The sequence below is a fragment of the Tasmannia lanceolata genome, unplaced genomic scaffold (genome assembly GCF_043159265.1).
Source record: "Tasmannia lanceolata isolate RefF3 unplaced genomic scaffold, GAP_Taslan_0.1 ptg000015l, whole genome shotgun sequence".
Lineage (NCBI taxonomy): Eukaryota > Viridiplantae > Streptophyta > Magnoliopsida > Canellales > Winteraceae > Tasmannia > Tasmannia lanceolata.
This window is the reverse complement of record NW_027518692.1, coordinates 30,661,518-30,686,810: the sequence shown is the minus strand read 5'-3', so window position 1 is coordinate 30,686,810 and position 25,293 is coordinate 30,661,518. Positions and strand designations below refer to the sequence as shown.

The following is a 25,293-nucleotide window of genomic DNA, read 5'->3' as shown; positions in this document are numbered from 1 at the left end:
AAAAGATGGAAGTCTTCAGCATGGTTTTAAATTTCGTCCGAAATCCAAATTTTGAACCGAAATTACGGATTTCGGTTGGGACCGAAATTTCGAGAAATCCCAAATTTTGGCTGAAATTTAGAGAAATTCATTTTTTTTTAAAATTAATATTGTTACCAAAGTTTCACCGAAATGAATAATTAAGTTTTTTTTACCTGATTTTGGCCAAAGTTTCAGGATTTCGTCCGAAATTTTTAGTACCGAAACCGAAATTTAAAACCATGTTCTCAAGGCATTTCCATTTCCAACAGTTGCAAGGCATATAAAGTGTCACTTACCTAACATTAAGGAGAATCCATGTATTCATTATGTCTCAAGGCATTTCCATTTCCAACAGTTGCATCAAGTGAAACAAAACCTTTTCTAAATTTTCTGTCTTACCTACAATAGAAAATTATATTCTTCACAAGCATGTATCCATTTTCTATCGTTAATTTTGGAAGTACTCACCATAAAATCCAATAAATATAGCATCTAGACATCCCATACAACCATCACCTTAAGGACAAGGCCTTGTATCATCAGGCTGTACACGTGATGCAGTCTTCTATCGGACCTTTTAGATCATGGCCAGTTCATCATAACCAATCTATCAGTGTACCAACTTGTATTTCCTCTATTTATGAGGATTGTGAAACTCAAGGATCTCAGAATAGAATAAGTTTGGAGGAGAGAAGTAAATAAGTAAATTGCAGAAATAATTTGTTCAAGATCAAACATATGTTAAATTATGACCACCTTATGTTTATTAGGATGTTTCTTGGGCCATATATTAGTAAAGCAATAAATTCAACACATGCATACCACAAAGAACCCCGATGCTATATCAGTTATTGTGTCTTAAATGAATTTGTAACACCTGTAAGTGATTATAGTGTTTTTTATGAGAAATTGTAGAACATGTAAGCGAATAAAGCATCTCATTTGTTGTAAGCAAATGTTCACACAGAAATAGAAAGGATGTAATGTTCTGGGAGTGTTCTCAACTATTGAGCTTAAGGTACGAAAATATGAATTATTTCTTAGTGAAAAAGTTTTAAATGACATAAAGATTAGGTGATGTTTTGATGCCCCAAACCCATATCCAATGAATGCCAAAGGAAATCAATAGAAACTTACCCAAAACCATTTTCTTGGGAAGCCTCCACCCCAATTTTTTTCAGAGTAAGATGGTGCATTTTCAAACTCGAATCGTTCCCCATCCCATTCTATCCAACCTGTAATATACGCTCAGAATATGAAGCAATGTTTTATTATATACGCTCAGAATATGAAGCAATGTTTTATTCCAACTCAAGGAATTCACATAAAATTTGAATGGCTTTAATGTCAAAATATAAGAGTTGGTTTTACAGATCCAATTCCAAAGAACTGATATTCCTAAATGGTATCCACACAACCTATTTTTCCTGAAGTAGCCAGTCAGTCAATAAAAGTATCCCCCTCACAACAAAGCGCAATTTCTCCCTTGCAAGACAAGAGGGTCCTCTTCTTCGGAAAAGAAATTACTTTCAATAAAGGTCTGATATTCGCAAATGGATGTTTTATTGTTTTTTTTTAAAATAGCCATTTAGTCATTAACTGTATCCTCTTCACAACAAAGCATAATTTCTCCCTTACAAGACAAGAGGGTCTTCTTCAGGAAAGAAATTACTTTCAATAAAGGTTCAATACTAAGAACAGAAATTACAACCGAAATACGTAGTGTTGGAAAACAAAATGAAGAAACAATATGATTTTTTCCCCTTTTTGTTAATGAAGAAAAAATATGATTTGTAATAATATTTTGCCCTTTGAGTTTGCTAATCAGTAAAATGAATTTGTCCGGGCACAAAGTTTCAGTAAATTCATATACACAATTGCTACTTGGTATCAGGTGTTCCAATCAAATCCCCGGTGATCTTTTCCCTAATAAAGTGACAATCATTCACAAGTTTCCATTTTCCCCTCGACCTTTGAATGGGTTAGGATGATCCTATAGGGCTGATTTTTGGTACACACCCTATCCATGGAAGGGCCTTCCAAATGAATGCTTTGGATCCCCTAAAAAATGTGGGGCCACATGTGTTTTTGAGCTATAGCTTAGATAAGCTTATCCGAGCTATAGCTTAGGAACCTTTCCTCGTATGTGTGTGTGTGTGTGTATAAAATTGTCAAACTCTTACGAGTCGTACGAGTCAACTCTCGAGTCGAGTCGAGTCGAGTCGCATTGTCAAGCTCTTACGAGTCGTACGAGTCAACTCTCAAGTCGAGTCGAGTCGCCGGACTTTCGAGTCGAGTCGCCCATGCGAGTCGCCTCTATCGAAAACTCTTATGAGTCATCTGGTGACTCTTACGAGTCGCTCCGAGTCGAGTAAAAAAACTATGACTCTTACGAGTCGTTGGGCCTGGGCTTTCTTGGTTTGATGGTTGAAAACTTGGAAGTAGGAACTTAAAACTAATTATTTTTGTAAGTTACAAGCATGTAGTTATTTACTAGTAAAATGGTGGGCCCCACGCCATCAAAACATGAGATGTAAAATGGCGGGCTCCAGTCTATTGCATAGGTTTGGGTAGGGACACCTTGGCAAAAACATTAGGGGTAAAATGGTGGGCCCCACGAATCCTAGGCATGGTCATTAAATATTGGACCCCACTCCATCATAGCATGAGGAGTAAAATAATTAGTCCAAACCATTCAAAAAAAAAAAAGCAGAAAGTTGGTCCTATGGTGTATGCATGGGTTAGGATAGAGTTGATGGGCTCATCGGATCAAGGGTAAAATAGTGGACCCTACCCATGCTATTCTTAGGTATAGAATATGGGCTCCACCCCACCCCATCAAAAGATCAAAACATGATGTAGGGGAAAATACTTTCCAGGAAAAAAAAAATTCTGGAAAAGGTGAACGACATTTGGAAAGTTACGTGCTTAGTATATATTATGGATGGATGGATGGATGGATAGATAGATATTTTTGGCTTAGTGCTTTATCTATGTGCAATTGGGTTATATTTTTTTTACATGTTTCATCTTTTGAGATAATGATATTTTTTTCAACTACATTTCTACTCTTTTCAAAAACTCTTACGAGTCAAGTCACAGGTTGACAACTATATATATATATATATATATATATATATATATAGAGAGAGAGAGAGAGAGAGAGAGAGAACATTTCCTACACACTTGTGTAGGTAAGTTACCTACACACTACCTTAAAATACAGTGGGGGCCCACATTGTTTGGGTGATCCAAACAATTCATTTGAATGGTCCTCACATAGATAGGGTGTCCACAAAAAATCAGATCCATAGGATCATCCCAACCCTACGATTTGTGGAGGTGTAAAATGGACGTGTATAAACCTTCACAAATTAGTCCATTTTTTGCCTCCATAGTTTGAATGGTTAGGATGATCCTATGGATCTAATTTTTTGTGGACACCCTATCTATGTGAGGACCATTCAAATGAATGGTTTGGATCACCCAAACAATGTGGGCCCCCACTATATTTTAAGGTAGTGTGTAGGTAACTTACCTACACAAGTGTGTAGGAAATGTTCTCTCATATATATATATATATATATATATATATATATATATAATATGGGAAATGATATTACCAAGATTGCCTCGTATTTGGACAGATGTTTTGTAGTGGCGATGTGACAATTTCAAGTCCTCAAAAGACCCAGGAAGTAGTCAGATGACCTCCCTGGAGTTGAGATTACAATCGTGAAACCAGAGTGATCTAATTATCTTGAGTGACTCTCTCCAAGAACATTCATTGGTGGAAGATCAAAGTTCAGATACCTCAATTGAACAATTTAGGAATCAAAGGAAGAGGATCCTATTATGACAATAGGGCATCTGAAAATCTCACTCTTTTATCATGGTTAGTACATCCAAAGCAACCTAGTAATAACAAAGGTAGTTTCTTTAAGGTAGTTACTGTTGTGTACAATAAAAGATGGTTGGGATAAGTTGAAAAAAAAAAAAACTCTCATTGGGACGATCCTGCTAGGGTCTATTAGCTATCAGGACAATGAATCTTTAGCGAAGGGGCGATGTCCGTGGAAGAAAATTATGGAACCCTATGCAGTAAATTGGAAGAGTTGGATCACTATTAAGACAATGTGCCTAATGTCGAGGATAAGACTGGACAAACAATAATTAGTGAGTTCTTAATGAGTTTGGATTCAAATCTTGAGTTAGAGAGTACAATTTTTGAAAAGAATATCTTCCCTTGATTTGGTTTTCATAGGATTTGTGGTGAGGCCGTACAGAACCAAATCAACGGCACCACGAACTTGCAGCATTATCCTTGAATGCTCAGGTTAGCTCTTGATTCAAGGTCCAGAGGAAATGCTAATAGTGGATGTCAGATGTATGTATACGTACATACAACATACATACATATATATATATATATATATATATACACACACACGCATGTTTATCAATACATATTAGACCAATCAATTAGTATCTACATTATTGCATGTGGGTAACGAAATAAAGCTCATACCTGTTGAGAGTCCTCCTGCCATGCATATTTGCCAATGAGGTTCAAATACAGGAAAAGCTGCAAGCCAGCCTGCTGTCGATTTCTGTTTTGAGTCAACATTACCCCACCCATATACAGGACGAGTACTATACTCCCAGTGAGCTGTCTTTACAGTTTTCACATATGATGACCTGCCATTTAAAGCTAATGGTCAAATTACAAGTCATACGGTCAAGTTTGAGAAAAGTACACCTTGAAATTGATGATTTAAACAACGAGAGTACACGGTATAAATAAGGATAACCAAAAATCAAATGATTGGGAAAGCCAGAATATTTTGCGCAATAATGCACCAAACTTATCATAGATTTTAAATCTTGTTCAATCTTGCTAGTAGAGTCCCATATAGGTGACACTTTAGCTATAATTGTAAGTAACATCATTGCATAGACTAAGTAGCCTTCCAAATTCATCTAAAACCTATTGTCCCTCATTATAAAAAGTGGTAACATGCAAGAAAATTTTAAATTACCTACAATAAGTTAAATATTTTTGTCTTATATAAACAAAGCTACTATTTTTAAAAAGAAACACATTAGTGAAATAGGGGAATGATTGAAAAAAGAAACCTCCTTGAGAAGCTGTACAGTGGCTGGACTCCCACATCATTGAAAAGAGAAGGCTCGATTGATGGGAAAGTATAATGTAAATCATGAAGGAATCAAAGTGTCCTCTGATTAGAAAGATAATCTCCATCTGTTATCCTTTGCGGAAGCCGTTGGTCCTTTAGCAATTAATGTGAAGTAGAAATTGCATAGCATGATGTTTGCATTCAACCATGGGAAGCTTTTTCCCCTAGACCTCTTGTCAGGAGCAACCACAACAATTGTTCCCAATTCTCTTTTATACCCATGTGGCATAGAGTATTGAGCTTTCCGTAACAGGCTACTAATAATATAAGCCCTTTCATTCGAAAGATGATCTCCATCTGTTATCTTTTGTTTTGTTGAAGATGTTGGTCCTTTTGTCAAGTAATGTGAAGGAGAAATTATGTACCGTACATTAGTTCGTTGACTAAAGTAATGAAGGAGTTGAGAAATTTTAGGAGCAAAAATTTTAGAAGCAAACTCCTTACAAAAAGCGATCAACTAATTGGCGACCTTCCCCAGAGGATCATCTCAAGCTTAATTTTGATGGTTCTTCTTTAGGTAATCGTGGACCATTTGGCATTGATGATATGATTAGATTCAATCAGATTGGCTTCTTCTAGTCTGCTAAGAGAGTGACAGATGGAGAGGATTTATTTAACAAGGAGAGCATACTTATGTCACCAGTAATATGATATGATGCTCCTATGTCAATGACCAAAGGAGCTTATAAGTGATAACAACTAAGAAAATAGTGCAATACCTGTATTCGTAAAAGTGGCTATGGAAGTTTAAGGCACTTGAGACATCTCTTGGATTCTCACTAACTGCTCATATACTTCTCATATGTGTGAAATGCGTGAAATGTTCCGATCAGAAGAATACATTTCATGCATAGACTTGCAAATCTCTTAAGCGATATCAAGAAACAAAACAAAGGGATCTATACCAAGGAAGCAAGAATCTTCCCTTGCATCGGGGGAATCGACGCTTCCCCAAAAAGTGGGAATCACGTTTCCCCAACAACGGGAAGCGCGCTTCCCCAAAAAGGCAATGCGCTTCCCCGTCGTTTCCTACCGTTTTAATTTTATGGGAATCACAAAAATAGGAAACATGCTTCCCCGCCGCTTCCCTTCGAGCTTCCTCAGCGCTTCCCCCGACCCTTCACGCTTCCCACTTCCCACCATCCCGGGAGCCTTCGCTTCCCGCTTCCCACTTCCCACTTCGATTCCCACTCTAGCAACCTCTTGATCTATACTACTCGAGACATTTCATAATTTGAGTATTTTCTTGTATCTACACGTTATATGAAGGTGTAGATACAACTAGTATCAGGATTAGACTTGATGGCTAGGAACATAACAGAGAACATGACCTTGGATAGGAGAGGATGGAAGAAAATGATCCATGTAGACGAACCCAACTAGTGTCAGGATTAGACTTAGTCAATTTGAGCCGGGTAGATCCTTTTACCTTCTTCATGAAAATTTTCTGAAGGATACATTAGCCGAGCCCAACTAGTTTGGGACAAAGGCTTAGTTGAGTTGAGTTGAGTTGAGTTGTACACGTTAAATGAAGGTGTACCAAGGAAAGGTACTTTTTTGAGTGGTGAAAGATATTCATTTTGGGAAAAAAACAAAAAGAGCTACAACCAACTAACAGGGTAAAACTAGACACTAAAACAACATAAATACAGCAAAATAAGCCCATGGCGAGTCTTCAAGTGAGTAATGAACCCAAATAATAAGGTCCCCTCTAAACACAAGCATGGGCAAAGTAATAAGCCTTCCCATTAGCCAACTGATAGGTGTGGAAACTGCAAACTAGGACCTTTGTATATCACTTATATCCACCAATTAGTGGTGTACAAAAGCTGTGTAGGACTTATGTTGTAATCATTTTATACACAAGTGTATGTGGGAGATAGATTTTCCTGTTATGCCCTTCAGCTTATGTGACTTACATAAGCAGTTCCATGTAATTTGCTCAATTATTAATTTTGCCCTGGTGGGTATTTCATTTTGTTCATGGGAATGGAGCTTCCATATGCATGAAATTTAACAAAAAAACATATTTTATTACTTAAAAAATCTACCATATGCATGAAATTGGCTCTTGATAAGCCTAATTAATATTAAATTTAGTGCAAAACATCAATAACACTCACAATTCATCATATCAAATGCCAAGTATAAATGAGGGATAAGATTTTTAGGAATAAATGAGTTTTACAAGAATGTAAGAAATGAAGATTTTTTTTATGTGGTTTTAGCCCCTCCCATTTCTTCGTGAGGATTAAAAGATATCAAATGCTCTTCAAACAAACACAAAACATTCACTAAATGAGGGGGAAAAGAAAAAAACAAAAAAATTGCAACAAAAAATCAAATTTGAAAACTGCCCAAAGATTCCACAATTTCGTCCAGAATAGATTGATTCGCTGTCCTTTATTCTGGACGAAAAATACTGGATTGGAATGGAACAAAACGAAACTCATTGGATTTTTGGGTAGAAAGTTTCGTTGTGCTATGTTCTGTTTTCTGAAACAAACTGGAATGTTTCGTCCATTCTAAATGAAACATAACATAATATTTCGCTCATTCCAAATGAAACGGAACAGAATCAATAAATAAGAATGTATGACATATAGGAGAGTAGATAAGCCTTCAGGTGACTAGAACTCCATCTTTCACGTAGTTTGTGAGATTGGATTAGGTTTTTATGGCTTTCTTTCTATATCTTTCAATCAGTAAAAGATCAAGCGAGAAGTAATCTTATAGAAATTTTCGAGGAGAAGGAAGCCCCAGGTCACCTATGAGTGGAGTTTTAACTCACCTTTCTTTCTCTATTTTTCCTTTTGAAATAGAGAAAGTACACCATTCTTTCTCCTTTCAGATTTATTATAGTTTAAATCTATGATTTGGCCGACACTTCGAATTTACTGCCGACTCACGTGTCCAGCCGTGTCCGACACGACACCCATGTCCACACACGTCGACACTCCTTTGGACACTTTTGCTTGTATTGCTGGAAGTGTTAGACTTAATGTGGGTGTGTGGACATGTTTTTGTACCGTGTCAAGTGTGACATTTTATGTTTTATTGAATATTGTGTTTAACTCATTTAGACAACTCGTATCCATGTCGAAACTGGACACACCAATCCATATCCACAAATCATGATTACATATACTTTCTATTTTTGCCGTGTCCCCGTTTCTAAAGTTTGAGGGTTTGCTGTGTCCGACACTCCGTGTCCGTGTTGACACGCGACACTCGTGTCCGTGTCCACAAATCATAGGTTTAAATTAGGTCTTAATTTATTAACATGCCAGTTTCTCTCTTTTTTCTGAGATCATGTTAAGGAAACCCTAATTCTATTAAAGAAAACCTGATTTTTGTCATTGTTTTCTTCAATCCCTTGTGACCAGGCGGTAGCAGTGTTTCTACATCTCTACAGGATATTGCTTGAGAACACCCTTGGTTCTTTCCATTCCCGAGATTGGCTAGTGTTAACTAACCAACTTCTCCAAAAGCTTAAGCTGTTGGAGAAAGGCGTTATTTATCTTTTATACTTTAACACTCCCCCGCACGTGTGGCTCACTTGGCAAACACGTGGCACATGTGGTCCCACTTTGGGCCGACCATCGCATGTGGATTTTTGCTATCCGGGAGGTTTGAACTCGAGACCTTTGGCTCTGATACCATGTTAACTTAGGCGTTATTTATCTTTTATACTTTAACAGCTAGAAACCATAAATTAATTTCATAAACCTTAAATGGCCCTCCCACAAATTTTTACGTGCCCTGCTTTAGATTCAATCAATTTGTGGGGCTGGTTTTGGTTATGTTGTGATTCAAACATTTGGGTTCTTTATAACCTAGAATTTATCTAGGAACCCGGTTCGACACCTTAAAATTTATTAATATGATAAAGGAGTACAAAGAGGGGTACATACGAGTATACGACCTTCTCGCAGCACCCCTAGCCAGCTTTGGAAGATCCCTCCACTGCCAGAACACCGTATTATTCTTCCTCTCACATGCAAAATTAGCAAGATGATCCGCCACCTGGTTTACTACTCTAAATTGATGCGACAAATTAGGCTTGAAGTGATGGAGAAGGGGAATAAGCTCCTTCTTTCGTTCTTTTTGAAATGATAATATATTAAAAAGGGGATCCAAGGTGGACCACCAGAGATACATAGAGAAAAACAAGAATATTAATACAAGAAAAACAGAAAAGAAACATCACAGAACATCCCCCTCTTCTCACGGAGGAAGGAAGTCGAACCACTCCAGCCCCTCTCTTGCAATACCAGATTTAGCGAGGGAATCCGCTTCTCCATTTGCTTCGCGCCTAACATGCTTACAAACCAGAACTGACTCTGAAATAAGGTCATGAATTTCCTCAAAATAACTTAAAAAGCGCCACGGAGGAACCACTCTGCCCGATAACCAGCCGATTACATTTGAAGAATCCCCTTCCACAATTGTCCTATCATAGGAATCAACACTTAGACGTTTAATCCCCTGATATGCCGCTCTTACTTCCGCTTCAGACGAATCAGTTATTCCAATTGGACCTGCGAAAGCCCAGAAAAATCTCCCTCGGGAGTCCCTAGAAAGGCCCCCAATCCCAGCTGAACCCGGATTCCCAAGACATGACCCATCAAAATTTAATTTGATAAAACCTTCAGGGGGAGCTTCCCATTTCAGACTTCTCTTTTGACGACTCATACCTTCAGAGCACACCGAGCGCCATCCCTCCCAAAGATCGAAAGCTGAGACGAACTTAAACAAAGGAATGTTTTTTACTCAAAAAATGACCAGCGCTATGATTTTATTATATAACCAATATGCTGACTTTGCCGATCCTTCGAAAACTCTCGAGTTTCGTTCCTTCCAAATGACCCACCATAGTGCAACCAAACATAACCTCCAAAGCATCTTACCTTTTTTCTTCCAAGGGACAAAATCCCAACTCGAGAATAGATCTGCTAAGGTCTTGGGAAAGATCCAACAAATCCCAAACCTGCCCAGAATTAAAGCCCAGATCAACCTTGAAATCTTGCAATGGATAAACAGGTGGTCGATCGATTCCCCATCCTCCAGACAAAGCGAGCAATGATCCACCAAGCACAAACCCCGTTTTCTTAAAAAATCGATGGTCTGGATCCTCCCATTACACACTGCCCAACTAAAGAAAGATACCGAAGGGGGCTCATAAACTTCCAGACAGCAGCAAAACTAGGGGATCCAGAAACAGGCAACAGCTGATAGTAAAAGGATTTCACGGAAAAAATGCTAGAAGGATTCCAAATCCAAATCCGTTTGTCCACCCCACTTTTTTTTATATAGCCCCCCTCAATGAGATGAAGCAACTGAGAGATATCCGCCAATTCTCGCTCAAAAAAATTTCTTCTGAAACAAGGGGAATAAGCTCCTTCTAGTAGTACTTTATAGACCGAGAGGGTCTTTGTTAGTGGAAACAATATCAATAAAGACCTTACTATCAGAGTCCACCCAAACATTCGAGAAACCAAAGGTTTTACAACATCTAAGCTATCCAGAATGCTTCTTACTTATAGTTGGATATTGGACCTAACTCTATAGTCGTGAGAGAGAAAGAGAGAGAAGGAAGTCTTACCTTCAAATTTTCTAATGATTCCACCACCCCATATAAACCCAGATTGCCTTTAAACACCCAATCAGTACACACGTGGACAAATCTAAGCACTTTTAATGGTCTAGGAATAATTTCTATGATGCCTAGAGCTATCTCCTCCTCTTAAAGAGCTCAAATCATTAAACCGGCCTAGCATTGATAGATTGATGCTCAATCATAGGCACACCAAGATAGTTTGCAAAGTGGTTCCATATCAACTGAGCCACATCACTATCAATGAAGCCATGATTTAGGTCATCTTTGGCCTGTGGCAACACATACTTGGAAGGGATAGGTATGAGGATATCATTTGATCTACTATCAACAGGAACAACATGCATAAAAATTTTCCATATGAAGCATCCAATTTTAGCGGGGAGGTCCTTCCAAATAAAAGAAGTCTATCTCTTCTTAGGGAAACTTTTCACACCAAATTCCATGCTGACGTGTGGTGAAATGACTAAAGTTGTTAAGAGTCCAAACAAATTCATCTCCCTTGGCAATTATTTTGGCTATAGTGGATTTAAAGGTATAGAGGTGTTTTGTGAAATATTGTCCTCTACAAGAGATTAATTCCATTCTCCATCTAACACATCATTAACAAGTAACTTCAAGTTTACCTGCTCTCAGTTGATTTAAAAATCCCTTTGATCCATCACTGAGTTGAGACATATTGAAAACCAGCAGTTTGTTATAGTATTCTTGATCAATTGGATGAAATAATTACCAAAGCCAATTTTTTGCTAAAACCGCCTTGAGAAAGTCCCATCTCATTCGATCATAAGCTTTTCCTGCATCGAGTTTGAATATGTTGGATCATTTCTTATGTTGGATCATTTCTTACACAATGGAGATGTTATCAACCATATCCCTTCCTTTAACAAAAGCACTTTTTTCGCAAGATATAATGGTATGAAGAATGGTGGCTAACCGGTTAGTAATCACCAAAAAAATAATTTTGTAACTGAAATTACAAAGGCTAATAGGCCGGTAATCAGTATACATCTGGGTTGCTCCTTATGAACCAAATTCTTGGGATTTATGAGATATTATGTTTTGCATGGATTGATTTAGTAGTGACCATTTGTGCCTGTTGTTTACTCCATGTGACTAGAATAATTTGAGAATTATGATCTATTAGACATTTGTGAACTGTTTCAAGATTTCAAAAACCATATTACGCCTTAATATCTTTCAACATCTTTGCTTTTAATTTTTTTAAAACAATTTTTTTGGACTGGGGTGCAACTTTTTAGTGATGTTTTATAGCTGCCATGACTGATAAGTCAGATCGTATTTCAATAAAGTTCGATGATTCCAACTACTCCGCATTGGAATACATATTTTTTGAAGGAAACAAAATGATATGGATGATCAATGGATCCATTTTTAGAAATTTCTTCAAAATCATTTTTAGGTGTTGGTTGAGATCCTGCAAATTTCTACAATATCCCATACGTAATTTGGTATCAGAGTTACAAGAAATGCTTTTATCCAATACCACTCCTACATCATTTTGATCTCAGAGTGAGGTTTGAGTGGCATCATGAGGCAACAGAATCTCCATAGGAAGGTTAGTGATGGCTCAACGGGGTGAACTAACCAAAACTCTCAAAACACAATGAAAATGAGCCAGATTCCTCAATAGACGGAGTCAGGTCTTTCAAGTGGGGGAGAATGATGGGGACTAGCCCGCAAAAAATAAGCGAAGGGAGTAATTATTATCTGGGGAACAGCCATCACGAAAAACATAAAGGGACTAAATATGGTAGTGGGGCTCCATAGAAGTGTCGCGGGGTTTTCTTATTTTCATACGAGTATAATTGACATATTGGGGTTTCTTATTTTCATACATGCAACGACTAAATTTGGTATCAGAGTTAATGTAATTGTGTTTCAGCTCGTATGGCAGTTGCATTGTCTCATTTGTACGACAAGCACAAGAAATGGGGTTCGAATCATACTTAGAATGATTTTCAGCAGATAATTCAAACAAAAGTAAAGCATCAAAACAAAATGCCACTCTATATCCGCATTCTACACTAGCTCACATATTGATACAAAAAACCTTATACAAGTCTAATGAAATAAAATGGCATGCCTTCCATCATCACAAATGAATCCCTGATGCCAAATTGGGCTGACCTGGAACCCTTCTTCCACACGGTTAACAAATTCCTACATAAAACAATCCCAAATCAATAGTCACTAGTACAGCTTAGAAACATCAGTGGACATAGATGTAATGAAATACATGGTTGCACAGTGAAATTCAAATAGTATCCACATCAAAAGTCAAAATAATTAAGATCAACTGTGTCTATAGATAGTGCAAGACATGTTATATTGTACTTAAATTACACCAAGTAGGTGATTCTAGATTAAAAACAGATTATAAAAGACCAGATATAGATTCAAGGAGATCACAAAATAGACATCAATAAACAAAGGAAATATAAGGGTGCAACCAAATGAAACTCGATAGGGCACCATGTTACAAAACGGTCATAGCGAATTGATTTGCAGTCTGCCAGGAAATATCAAGGGCATGAATTAGCAACAGTCACCCGCTAAACTAAAGGACTGGAATTACAGGATAAACAGGAATCAACTCCTAATAGACTCCACTAATAGAACTCAAAAGGAAAAGGTTTAGATTGTTGGGAGTTAATATAGATGGTAAATTCTTAATATTGACAATTGGATATTCTCTATCTCATAGCTTGCAATTTTTAGAAGTCCCTCCAATCGCAATCTCTCCTTTGTTACTGAATGAGGCGAGAGAGGTCTATCAAAAAAAAAAAAAAAAAGGCGAAAGAGATACAGACAGAGACAAATGGAGTCTTGAGACCAACTCTTTGATGGCATGCGTTATAGCTGCCAGATAGTGGTAAGTATAAAAGTGATGTTTGTGTTGCAACTTGCAAACCCACATGCATGTCTATCCAAGAGAACTCCAACTTCATTTCACATGATGTAACTATATTGGCATGCCTCTTTAGTGGATGTTAAAATCTCAATGATACCTCAACCACCATTTAGTGGAGATGGAGTCGCAACCAAGATTTTTTTCTTGAAGCAAGCAATGATGGAAAACATACTGAGAAGTTTAAAAGTTAATTCGTCCAGTGATCCTCGAGATCAAGTCATTGATGATCTATGTAGGCTCCTTGCTAGTCTAGAGATGCCATCAGGCTTCATATCCACTGCAAAGACATCGTCGAGAATAAACCATGCTTATACTCATCATGCTACGATGTCATCTCCTACATCTTGGAAGTTGGAACATCAATTCAAGAGCTTCAGAGTTCAGAGTTCAGACCACATGAATGGTAAGAATAATAGCTTTCTCTCATTATTTCAAGGCATAGTATGCCTCCTTGGGCCACATGACTTAAATGAGTTCAAAATAAAAGACTTGGCTACTCCTTACAATCAAAAGAAAAATACAAATGCTTCCCTATAGTGAGGGAATCTTCCATGTGAGCCCACTTGAGAACTAGTTGCTTTGGCTTCTCTCCTCTTGTCGTGGACGGTCCCCCATCATCAATTGTCTATCTCGCATTCCCATGAATCTTCAAGACTTTGATCCTTCAGTATCTTAAATTAGCAAAAACTATAGTGTTTTCAGCATCATATGACCAGACTGATCCCTCCCTCCCTCCCTCAAGCATGTGAAAAGATTAGATAACAATTAACACATGCAGCATCCTCACAATGTTGATCATAGAAAATAACATGAGGATGAAGAAGAAATTCATTCTGCAATTAAAAGAAAATAGTATTACAACTGACGTGAACATATTTCACATCCAGGAATCAGAGTTCATGTGCAAACATTTATAGCAAAGAACGAAAAATTAATACGAGTTCCAATATTTTAAAAGGCTAAATGAATTAGGTTCTATAGTGAAGAGTATAAACCTGGAGAGGAACCTCCCCTTTCGGAGGGGACAAACCTTTCCCAGCTACGAAGGTGTTGCCCAGTATTAGCTCATGCCTACCTAAGCACTAAAATTATTAGTTAAGAACTTAACAAACATGAAATCAATTAAAGTTTAAAGCTTATGAAATCTAAATATCGTATAAACCAAACAAATTTAGTCAGTGAACATTTCAGATAATAAATATGTATTAAACAAAACCAAAAATTCAAGCAATAATGTTGATACTAAGGAAGAAAAATATGCAACAAACTCTAGGAAGAAAATTGCTCATGCCAATGAAAAAGCATTATGCAAATGACAAACTATTGCTTGATTAAATCATTTAACCAAACAAGTATTGCATAGAAATGACATATAGGTGGAACAATAATGCATCATCTACGTCAATTGTGAAAATATGAGATCCTAAGAGCATACTTGGAGTCGTGTCACACTCCAAATGGTTGTTACTGTAGATCATAGATACCACCAGTTCAAGTTTGCTTATGCATGTCACTACTTGTGCAATGACCTTTGTAGTTGAGTTAGTATTTGTCGATTTGTTTTCAAATACTTTTTCTTTTCAATATTATATTTCCATCCATTCTTGTTCATTCCAGTTTGGTATTGGCATGATACAACTTGTTAATGGAGACATGGGCCAGATAAAAAACAGCTAAAACCGAGTAAAAGATATAATTTCAAAGTTGGAAGGCAACAGAAGAGTTTGAATAGGAGAAAGCTAAGGACAATTTTCAGCATATGATTCTTCCAAAGTTCCAAGCATTTTCATTACAAGGTAGTGTTACACAAGAACTTAAAAGGTAATGACTTTCATTATTGAGGGATTCAATTCGAAGAAACTGTTGTTGAGTGGTTGACGTCCCCCTCCACTGATTAGCACTGAGGGAATTGAATCCCTCATCAAGTCGGCATAGCTTCTTAGCTTTGTCCTGTGTGGAGTTGGCCATTGATAAAATATAAAAGATTAAATAATGCCTTCTCCAAAGGCTTAAGCTTTTGGAGTAATTGGTTATTTCACATGGTATCAGAGCAAAGGTCCTGAGTTTAAAGAAACCTCCTGATGTTAAAAATTTCACATGTAATAGCCAACCCAAAAGTGGGGCCACATGTGCCACGTGTAAGCCAACCCTAAAAAGAGGGGCCACACATGAGGGGGAGTGATAAAGTATAAAAGATTAAATAACGCCTTCTCCAAAGGCTTAAGCTTTTGGAGTTGTTAGAAGTGTGTGTTATGTGTCTATTGTGTATGTGCCTAAGGGCATCTTAGTCATTGTACTATTTTCCCTTATATAAATACATAAGTGAGGGGGAGCTATCCCTAACTCACTCTTTTTCTCCGTTCTCCTCTCTTCTCAACATGGTATTAGAGCCCTAGGGTTCTTGGTGCCCTAGGGACCACCATTGGAGGCTCTCTTGCTTCCTTCATCTTCCTCCTCCTCCACTCTCTTCCTCCTCCTCCACCCACCACTCGTGACCTTCCTCCCTCCAAGGACAAGATGGTTTGTGCAGATCTCAAAATACTGGGGACAGCCCCATCTAGTGTAAAAGGTGAGTCATAAATACACTAAAGGGGCTGTTCCAAGTAAGAAAATGGGTTGAATATATTACTTCCTACATAAAGTATTCACCCCTTTTGTTTACTGGGGACAACCCCATCCAGTGTAAATGAGGAGCCGTAAATACTCTAAAGAGGGCTGTTCCAAGTAAAAAATGGGTCAATATATTACTTACCTACACTAGATGGGGCTGTACCCAGTAAACAAAGGGGCGAATTATTTCCCTTTATATATCACATGATTTTGATAAAAAGAGGGAAAAAGTTTTCACTCTCCTTTAATTTTTTTCAAGCGTTTCACGTTTCCGTTTCACGCTTCCGTTTCCCGACCTGGCAACTATGAGCACGACAACACATGTCGCTAGGTATGTGCTGATTTTAAGTGTATTTGTGTTTATTCTACTGTTTTCTGAAGTTTCATCTTAAAACTCTATCATTTGCATTTGCTTCCATATGTTTCAGTGATTTTATAGGATTTCCATCGAAATTTCTAACTGAAACTGAAATATTTCTGTTTTGTGGAGATCAAAGACGAAACTGAAATTAAAATCTTGCAGTGGCTAAGTTGTCTTTGCCAAGAGATGCTCATAGTGTATTTAGTTTATAGACCTTTAACAGTTTTACTACCAGCACTTTTGTCCTAATCTTCTTGTGTAGCTTGAAAGTGAAATTCATTGAAAAAGTTGGTGTCCATAGGAGGGACAATTTTGTACATACTTTGTGAAAAATAGATATACACTGAAGACTGACTTGTTCTTCACTATTTACTAATGGATTTGCTAAAACTGATGCTTAATTAATTTAAATGCTTCAAACATGGATAATTTACTTCATTTTTATCATGCGGTAGCATTCTCAAATATTATGTTGTATTTAATAATGCTTTTGTCTGAGCTAATATTCGAATTCCTATCCTCTCTCTCGCTCCTCTCCCTCCATGCCTCCAAACCCCACGACCTTCCCGCAACCTCTCCTCCACCACAAACCCTATTCCCCTGCTCCTCCCGCCACCCCGCCTTCCTTCTCCACCATAAACCCTATTTCCCCTCTTCTCCTCCACTCGCCGTCCATTTTCCTCCCTTTCCATCCCTCCCAATAGTGTTACGAATCATTTCTTACACCCCTCATTTTTCTATCCATTTTTTAAACCTTAAAAGTCATATCCTACTTCATACCACTTGTTTTCATGACCTAAATCATATTTATGACTCTTTTATTCCTCCCGCGGCTCCGATCTTCACGATTATTCAATCTAGGTAGCCCTAGCCGTATCATGTCTCTATCATGTCTCTTCTTCCAATGGGTTTTCTTCGGGGCCGCAGTATGGCCATTGGACTCATCTAGTTGTTCTTCGCTCTTCGCTTTTTTCTTTTTGCCATTGTTGTGGTTGAGAGTATTCTTCTCTCTCTTTGTCTTTGTCATCATGGACCCTCCCGTCATTGAGGATCCCTCTATCGGCACGACCCATGGGGTCAGTGCACCTCCTCCATCTTCGGCATCTTCTTCTACTTATTCTCCGTCTGTGGATGGTTCATTCCCACAGTTAAATGATTCATTCCCACAGATAAATACTGTCAAACTAGATGGCTCCAATTATCTGACTTGGAAGATGGCTGTTGAGACCTACCACCTTGCTCGGGGTAAGGTTAACTTCATTCAGGCCGATCCCTCTTCCACGGATCCTTCCTTTGCTCGGTGGGGGCAGGATGATGCTCTGATTCGCACACTCCTCTGGCAGAGCATGGACCCTCATATCACCGTCACTATAATGTGCCTTCCGACTTTCAAGTAAATTTGGGAGCATACTGTTATACTTTACTTCGCAGTTGACAACATCACTCGCATTTGTGTCACCAACTCGGAGTGGCTCCACCTCCGACGTGGTGAAATGTCTCTCGCTACCCATTATAGTCACTTTGTTTCTCTTTGTCAGTAGCTCGATATGTTTATGCCCCTCACCTCTGATTTCACAGTTCTCACCAGACAGTGAAATCAACTCTGCGTTGTTCACTACCTTCATAGCTTGGGACATGACTTTGTACATCTTAGACAGCAGATTATTGGCTCGGGACCATTCCCTCTCTCACGGGAGTGTACTCTTGTGCCCAGCAGTGCCTCTTGGATACTTCCTCTCATGTTGTTCATGTTGATGGATTTGTGATGGCGGCATATGATACCAGTGACCGTTCTGGCCACGGTGGCGTACCTTTGGCCGTGGTAGGGGCCGTAGAGGGCGTGGCTGTGGCAGAGATGGTGGGGGCCATGGTGCTGGCAGGCATGCCCACCCTTATTGCTCTCACTGCCAGAGAGAGGGACATCACCTTGATACTTGATATGCTCTACATCTCGAGATCCATCCCCCTCCTGAGCCCCGTCGATCGCGCTCGGTGCACCTTACTACTTCTGACCACCCTGATGCATCGACATCTTCCACGCCCAGCCCAGCGACGCATGCTGATGGTTTCTTTCTTTCTTGATCTGACTATGAGGAGTTCCAGGGACTTCGCTTGAGCAGTCGCCCTCCTACTGCAGGGTTTGCACAGTCAGGTAGTTCACATGCCTCCCTTCTTACTAACTCCAACTCCTAGATCATTGATTATGGGGCCTCGAACCAACTGATTGGTAATTCTACTTCCCTTGCTTCTTTTCGACCATTTCATTCTGCTTCTCATTCAGTTACTCTAGCTGATGGGACCACTAGTTCCATCTCTGGTATTGGTACTCTTTCACCCCATTCTGGCTTTACTTTATCTTCAGTACTCTGTGTCCCTAAATCTCCTTTCAATTTGAATTCTATAAGTCAAATTACTAAACATCTTAATTGCTCTGTCTCATTCTTTCCTTCTTACTGTGTATTTCAGGATCTCTCGACTGGGAAGACGATTTATTCGGGTCGTGAGATGAATAGACTCTATCGCCTCGACTGTGATCCGCCTCGCCCTATTTTGTATAGCTCCGTCGATCCATATCTATGGCACTGTCATCTTAGCCACCCATCTATCCAGAAGCTTCGCCAGTCATCCACCCATCTATCCAGAAGCTTTGCCAGTCATCTGCTATTTCTTCTTCAATTCAGTCTTTTCACTGTGAGTCCTATGAACTTAGGAATACCGCCGTGTGTCTTTTCCCTCTAGAGTTGTAAATCGAGTCTCGCATCCTTTTGATTTAGTGCATTCCGATGTATGAGGTCCCTCGCGGGCCATATCTCTTTCTAGATATAGATATTTTGTCATTTTTGTTGATGATTTCTCTCACATGACTTGGTTATTTTTACTTAAAAACCGCTCTGAGGTCTTTCATGCTTTTCGCACATTTCAGGCTGAGATCACTACCCAATATGAGTGTACTATTAAATATCTGCGCACTGATAATGCTAGGGAGTACATCAATATCAGATCTTTTTAGATCTTTTTACAGCAACAAGACAAAATTTTGACAGTCATAAAAGAAAAATTAAAAGCTTGTTCGCTTTGGGTCTCAATCAAATGATTTTTCTATGCATTAGATTCGATAAGTTGATGAGAGATTTGAGTTGGAAAGAGGATTCTGAATTCTAGTATCGAAAGAAGAAAGCATCCTCCACTTGATATTTCAAATTGATCGTCGCTCACCAGGAATTCAGATCAGGTGGGTATTTATGCAGTTAGAGAGAGATAACAATATAACATGATGGAGCCGAATATGGCACAAACTGTACCAAGACATCCATTCCTATCCCATAATATAGGCCTTGGATTAAACAGCATAAGGGACATAAAATACCTATTTGAAGAAACAGACCTCGAGCATTTTTGTCCAGCATAACTTAGGAATGAAAATTTGTTGGTTGTTTGCTCGATGTAAGTCACATGTGGTATCATTTCAAAAAAAAAAACACGTGGCATCAAGATTCTACAGTTACCTAGCCATTCAAAACAATGAAGGGCCCACACCAATATTTTGTGGCATGTGAACCCAATGTGGCATCACATGTTGTGAAGGCAAGCATAACTTTCACACAATTGTTACTACAAAAGAAGCCAAACATGACCAGATGATGACGCAGACAAGACAAAAACTGTGTTAGAAACAATAACACCAGACCAATTTGTTAGTTTGTTAGTTAGTATGGACTATGGACTGTCTCAAAAGAAGACAGGACAGTACCACATTTATATATAAAATAAATCATAGTAAACCCTACTTCCAAAGAAATAAGATAGCCCTGCACCAAACCACCCACAAACTTTTGGCAGACTTGAAGGAGCTTATCCATGATTTAGTGATGTGCACTGCTTGTCATATTACAATGAAAATGCATTTCCTATATGTTTTCGAAATCAGACTTGTTTTGAAAGAGACAAACATAAAATGCTTAAATTACCAAGCAGGTGTACATTGGTGATTACATAAGCACAGAAAGAAAACAGCCTCGAATACACAGACATCATTATTCAATCAAAGAAAACAGAATACTTAATTAAGAAATGCAAAACAGTTTTCATGTGTTTACGAAAACAAGCACCAATCCCACAACTAATAGCACCTTTAAATTTCCAAAAGTTGATTTGTCATTTTAAATATCCATAGATGTGCAAAACCAACCGTTGAGGAGGATATGTGCAGTCTCATGCCTCCCAGAGGTGGTTGACTAATCATTACATCCAAGGACAGATCGTTGCTTGAATAAAATCACAAATATAGGTTTATTTCGTGAGCCGGAATTTCTGAAACTTAACTTCGATGGGTCTAGGCTTGGGGAACCCTGGTCTGGCGGGCATTGGGGGTGTTTTGAGAAATGACCGTGGTGAGGTCATTTGGGCCTTTGTGAGGCCAATTGGGGTGACAGACTCTTCAGAGGCTAAAGTGAGAGCTGCTCATCAAGGTATCAAGCTACTAGTTAATGATCGTTTGTCTAATGTGGTGATTGAAGGACATTCTCTCAATGTTATTCGGTGGCTCAATGGGTCAGTTTCTCACCCTTAGAGATTTGACGATCTTTTCGAGGAAATGCTAGATTGGATGGGTTCTTCATCTTTCCTGTTTAAGCACATTCATAGATCTGCTAATTCGATAGCAAACACCCTGGCTAGAGATGGGTGACTTTGGAGGATTTAGCCCTTTACAATTCCCTTCGTCCTTAAAGCTCTATTTCTTGTTGTCTCTTGTATTTCTCATCATCTCTTGTTCTTTCTTTGTGCTTGCTTTCTGTTTTTTGACCATCCCAGTCTTTTCTTAATGAAATTGGCTATCATTAAAAAAAAGGTTTATTTCGTTAAATATATTAAAGCAAAGATTGCTTCAGCTTGCTTTTCCCATTTACCTAAAAATCATTGCTTTGAATGTAACACTATGTTTCAGCAAACCAACATAACTCTCACGGTAAAGTCATTTGAAAAATATATCTGCAACTCACATCCTATGGATTTGCTCAATAATTAAGAATAAAAATTTATATCAGCTTGACTTAGTGAACCAACAAAGCATTCTAGGAGATTTATATTAAAGTGCTAATTATATGAACAGCAAAATTTGCATCGATATGAGCAAGCATGATCAATTAGCTGAAAGAAAAGCCAATAAGCTAGTATGATACGATGGAAGACTTACTTCCCCAAAAGTTTTTAGATTCTTCAGAGTATTGACAGATATACTTATCATCTGGACCGAGAATTTGGGCCCCAACTCCAGTAAATCGAGGCCCATGTATTGCCTCTTCCAACGTCCCTAGTCTATTACGAAACGCAGGATTCTCCACTGAATACATAAAGCAAAAGCTTTCCCTTAGTTTTGGAATCGAGACCTTGAAGTACCAACCCTCAAAGAATTTTCGTGTACTTCCATCAAAGTGATACCTGATTCAGGAACAATGTCCAAGATTATTCAAATTCCTTAGGCTATTGAAGGATCAAGTAACACAGTTTGGCACAGGCATAATTGCACAATTGTCAAAAACACACAAATAGCATTGCCATTTATTGGGTAAGAAACTTAATTAAAAACTAGAATTGGCAAGAATCAAAGATAACATGGCCCAAATTTTTATGAAGCCTGGTGTTCAAGTGTGTATTTATTCATGATACAGTTTCACACCATCCCTTGTTCTATTTATGTCTCAAATTTATCTGATGTATATTGCTATGGCCCCATAAGATTACAATATGGGCCTGACGGTCCTTGGCAGGGATCGGGGCAATGCCATCGAAGCACAAAATAGGAGTATTTTTGTAATATAAAAACAAAGTTTCTGTATTTGGGTGAAACTCTTGTATTGGGATCATAGTTTTAAATTTCAACCAAAACTGACACGAAACAACCGAAATGTTTCCATTTCCATCACTACCGAAACTGAAATAACCAAAATGCATAATCCAAAATCGCAATTATAATATTAATATGTACTATAGAATAATATTTATATGAATTGCATGCAAAATGTGGTGCATGTATTAAACATTGGAAATTAGGTATGTACTAAATTATCAGTCATGGACTAAAGTGCATGTCACTAGGTGTTCGATGTTTTTAAACCATTACAGATGATCGTCTTGCTTATGTGATGGTTTTCTAAGCGTGCATTTGTGTTTATTCTAGCATTTGCTGAAGTTCCATCTTTAAATTCTATCATTTGCATATGTTTCCAAACATAATTCAATGAAAAATTAATAATGAAATGCTTCCAGAAAAAGAAACATTGAAGAACACAAATAACAAATGGAATTTTGTTTACCCGCTGTGAGGAGTTCTCAGGTCTCTGTTACGAGGCGTCGGCTTATAAATTGGTTTTACAGATATGTCACCGTCGTCAGATCGGAGTTTTCTTTCCACCGTTGAAGAACTGAAATCTTCCCTGACTGTGATGGAATCCGCCATGAAAATACGAGATCTGTTTTGAAACCCTAGCTTCGAAGGAGGAAAACGAATTCCATATAGAGAGTTCTTGTAGAAAGAAGAGATACTGATTTCCATCGGAAAGCACTCGGATTCGGTGAAACAGAGAGATAGTTTTGAAGGTGGTCTGTTTTATTGAGAAAGAAGTGAGATGGTGGGTCCTTGGGCATGAGTAACATGTGGAGTGGCTGTATGGTTGATGCTTAAACACGAGGGATTTGTTTTTGTTTGGCGGAGAAAGGTCTGTAGATACGATATTTTCCTTTTCAAAATTTCAAGTACGCAAACCATGCTAAGCAATTTAATTTTTTCCCCTGTAGGGAAAATGTCTTATACTGGGTGATCCCTAGCAAATCCCTCAAATTAGTTTGGTTTGGGGTAATATTTTCACCCCGCTGCAGTATGCATTCACCCCCCTTTTAACGTGATTTAATATCATCTCCCTTATAGGGCTTCTTCATCCAATGTGTTTTTCGTTATTTTCTTGCCTTTTTTTAGTTCAAATTGGTTTTGAGTGTGGTTTTATATGTTAGGCAACAACACAACTAGTTAGAAGGGTGATGCCTTTTGATGCATAAGCCGATAAGCGTATTTTATCTTTTGTTTTATTTTACTGGTTAAGTGAGCATGTGACTTCACACTAAGGGTACTCAGAACCATACCTTTTGCTTTTTAAGTTAAAATTGTAAGGGGAGGGCTAAGAAATGTTTTATTGTGTCTGTAGCGGTATAGTCACCCCATTTTTCTTTACTTAGCTGATAGGAGCCCACAGCGTTGAATCTGCCATCCCTGCACCACTACTATTATCCGCTTCATTCATCGCTCTGGGGTACTGTGTAATGGAGATCCCATCGGAATGGTTCTCCTTTAGCGGTCGATTAAGTTAGCAGTGGGCTGATTTTCTTGAGATTGTCGGCAGACTCGCCATTCCTCCGATGATGAATCCCCTTATGAGTAATGCCTTCTATATGCTTGTGGAACATTACCAAATTTCAGACCAAAGCTTTATGTCAAATTTCATAGTCTAAGGATCCGGTCGATGAGTCAACCACACCTATATTATGGCCTAAAACCGGGCCTTAGTTTGCCATCTCAGCCTCGAGGTCCATCAAGGAGGATGGCTTGAAGGCATCATTTTTGATTTCTTGCCATAGCCTCCAAAGCCACACAACAAAGTGCAATCTGTGTTGAGTTGGTTGTCCTGAATTCAAACCCGTTTAGGGTCCGAAATATTGTGTGCGACCGGATTAGGCTCGTTTTATGTGTTTTTTGGCCCGATAAGACTAACTTATGGCCCGCTTTTATAAAGGGGCTTTTAGGGCTTATTTGGTGAGCAAGTCTTGTAAAGATCTTTGTGTGAGAGCTCAAAAGAAAGCGAAAAGGGTGTGCTAGGGTTTCTAGTGGGCTTGGTGTGTGTGTGTGTGTGTGTGTGTGTGTGTGTGTGTGAGAGAGAGAGAGAGAGAGAGAGGTCTTCTCTTGTAATCTCTAAATCATATAGTCGATTTGAGATCTTCTCTTGTAATCTCTAAATCATATAGTGGATTTTCTCGTCGCTTCTACCGTGGAGTAGGCTTTTGCCGAACCACGTAATATTTGTGTCTTTGTGTGATTGCTTGTGTTTATTCTTTCGTTTTACTTTGCCATTGAAATCTCAGATCGCGTAAGAAGAGGGGGGTTTTTCATAAAAATCTATCTTTTGGGATTATTACATCCTTTTTGGTTTCTTTCTATAACCAATGAATTATTGAATGGTGGGCATTCATCTAACATCAGCTCTACTTAGTCTACTAGACAAATCTATCTTATGGGCATTTCATCGTTCGGGTGGTAGCTTTCAACAAAACTAGATGAAATGAGTGAGCAAATAGCATATACTCTTCCCATTGAGTTATGCAGGTGCTCTTTTATATGTCGCAGAGTGACCAGAACATCATGGATGTTACCGTTTCTCCATAGTCCATGGGTTCCTTTTCTATACATATAATACATATAATCTATATATTATTCAATGTAAATCCATTGAATTGTAGAAAAATTGAGGCTTCCTTTAAATTCTACACTTTTGTTCTAGCAGGA

At 38.4% G+C, this 25,293-nt stretch overlaps 1 protein-coding gene across 2 annotated transcripts in view; it reads right to left on the bottom strand.

Moving 5' to 3' along the window:
* Nucleotides 1–23,423, bottom strand: part of VTE1 (tocopherol cyclase, chloroplast / vitamin E deficient 1 (VTE1) / sucrose export defective 1 (SXD1)) — a 37,318-nt gene extending 13,895 nt beyond the window's left edge. For both annotated transcript variants that reach the window (XM_077354795.1, XM_077354794.1), the window contains exons 1-6: nt 23,057–23,423; nt 21,937–22,181; nt 14,767–14,846; nt 12,944–13,020; nt 4,550–4,719; nt 1,159–1,256 (exon numbers count right to left, since the gene is read on the bottom strand). In XM_077354795.1, coding sequence (XP_077210910.1) covers nt 1,159–1,256; nt 4,550–4,719; nt 12,944–13,020; nt 14,767–14,846; nt 21,937–22,181; nt 23,057–23,295 — 909 coding nt within the window. In that variant the 5' untranslated portion in view covers nt 23,296–23,423. The remainder of the gene's footprint in view (nt 1–1,158; nt 1,257–4,549; nt 4,720–12,943; nt 13,021–14,766; nt 14,847–21,936; nt 22,182–23,056) is intronic.
* Nucleotides 23,424–25,293: the final 1,870 nt, after the last annotated feature.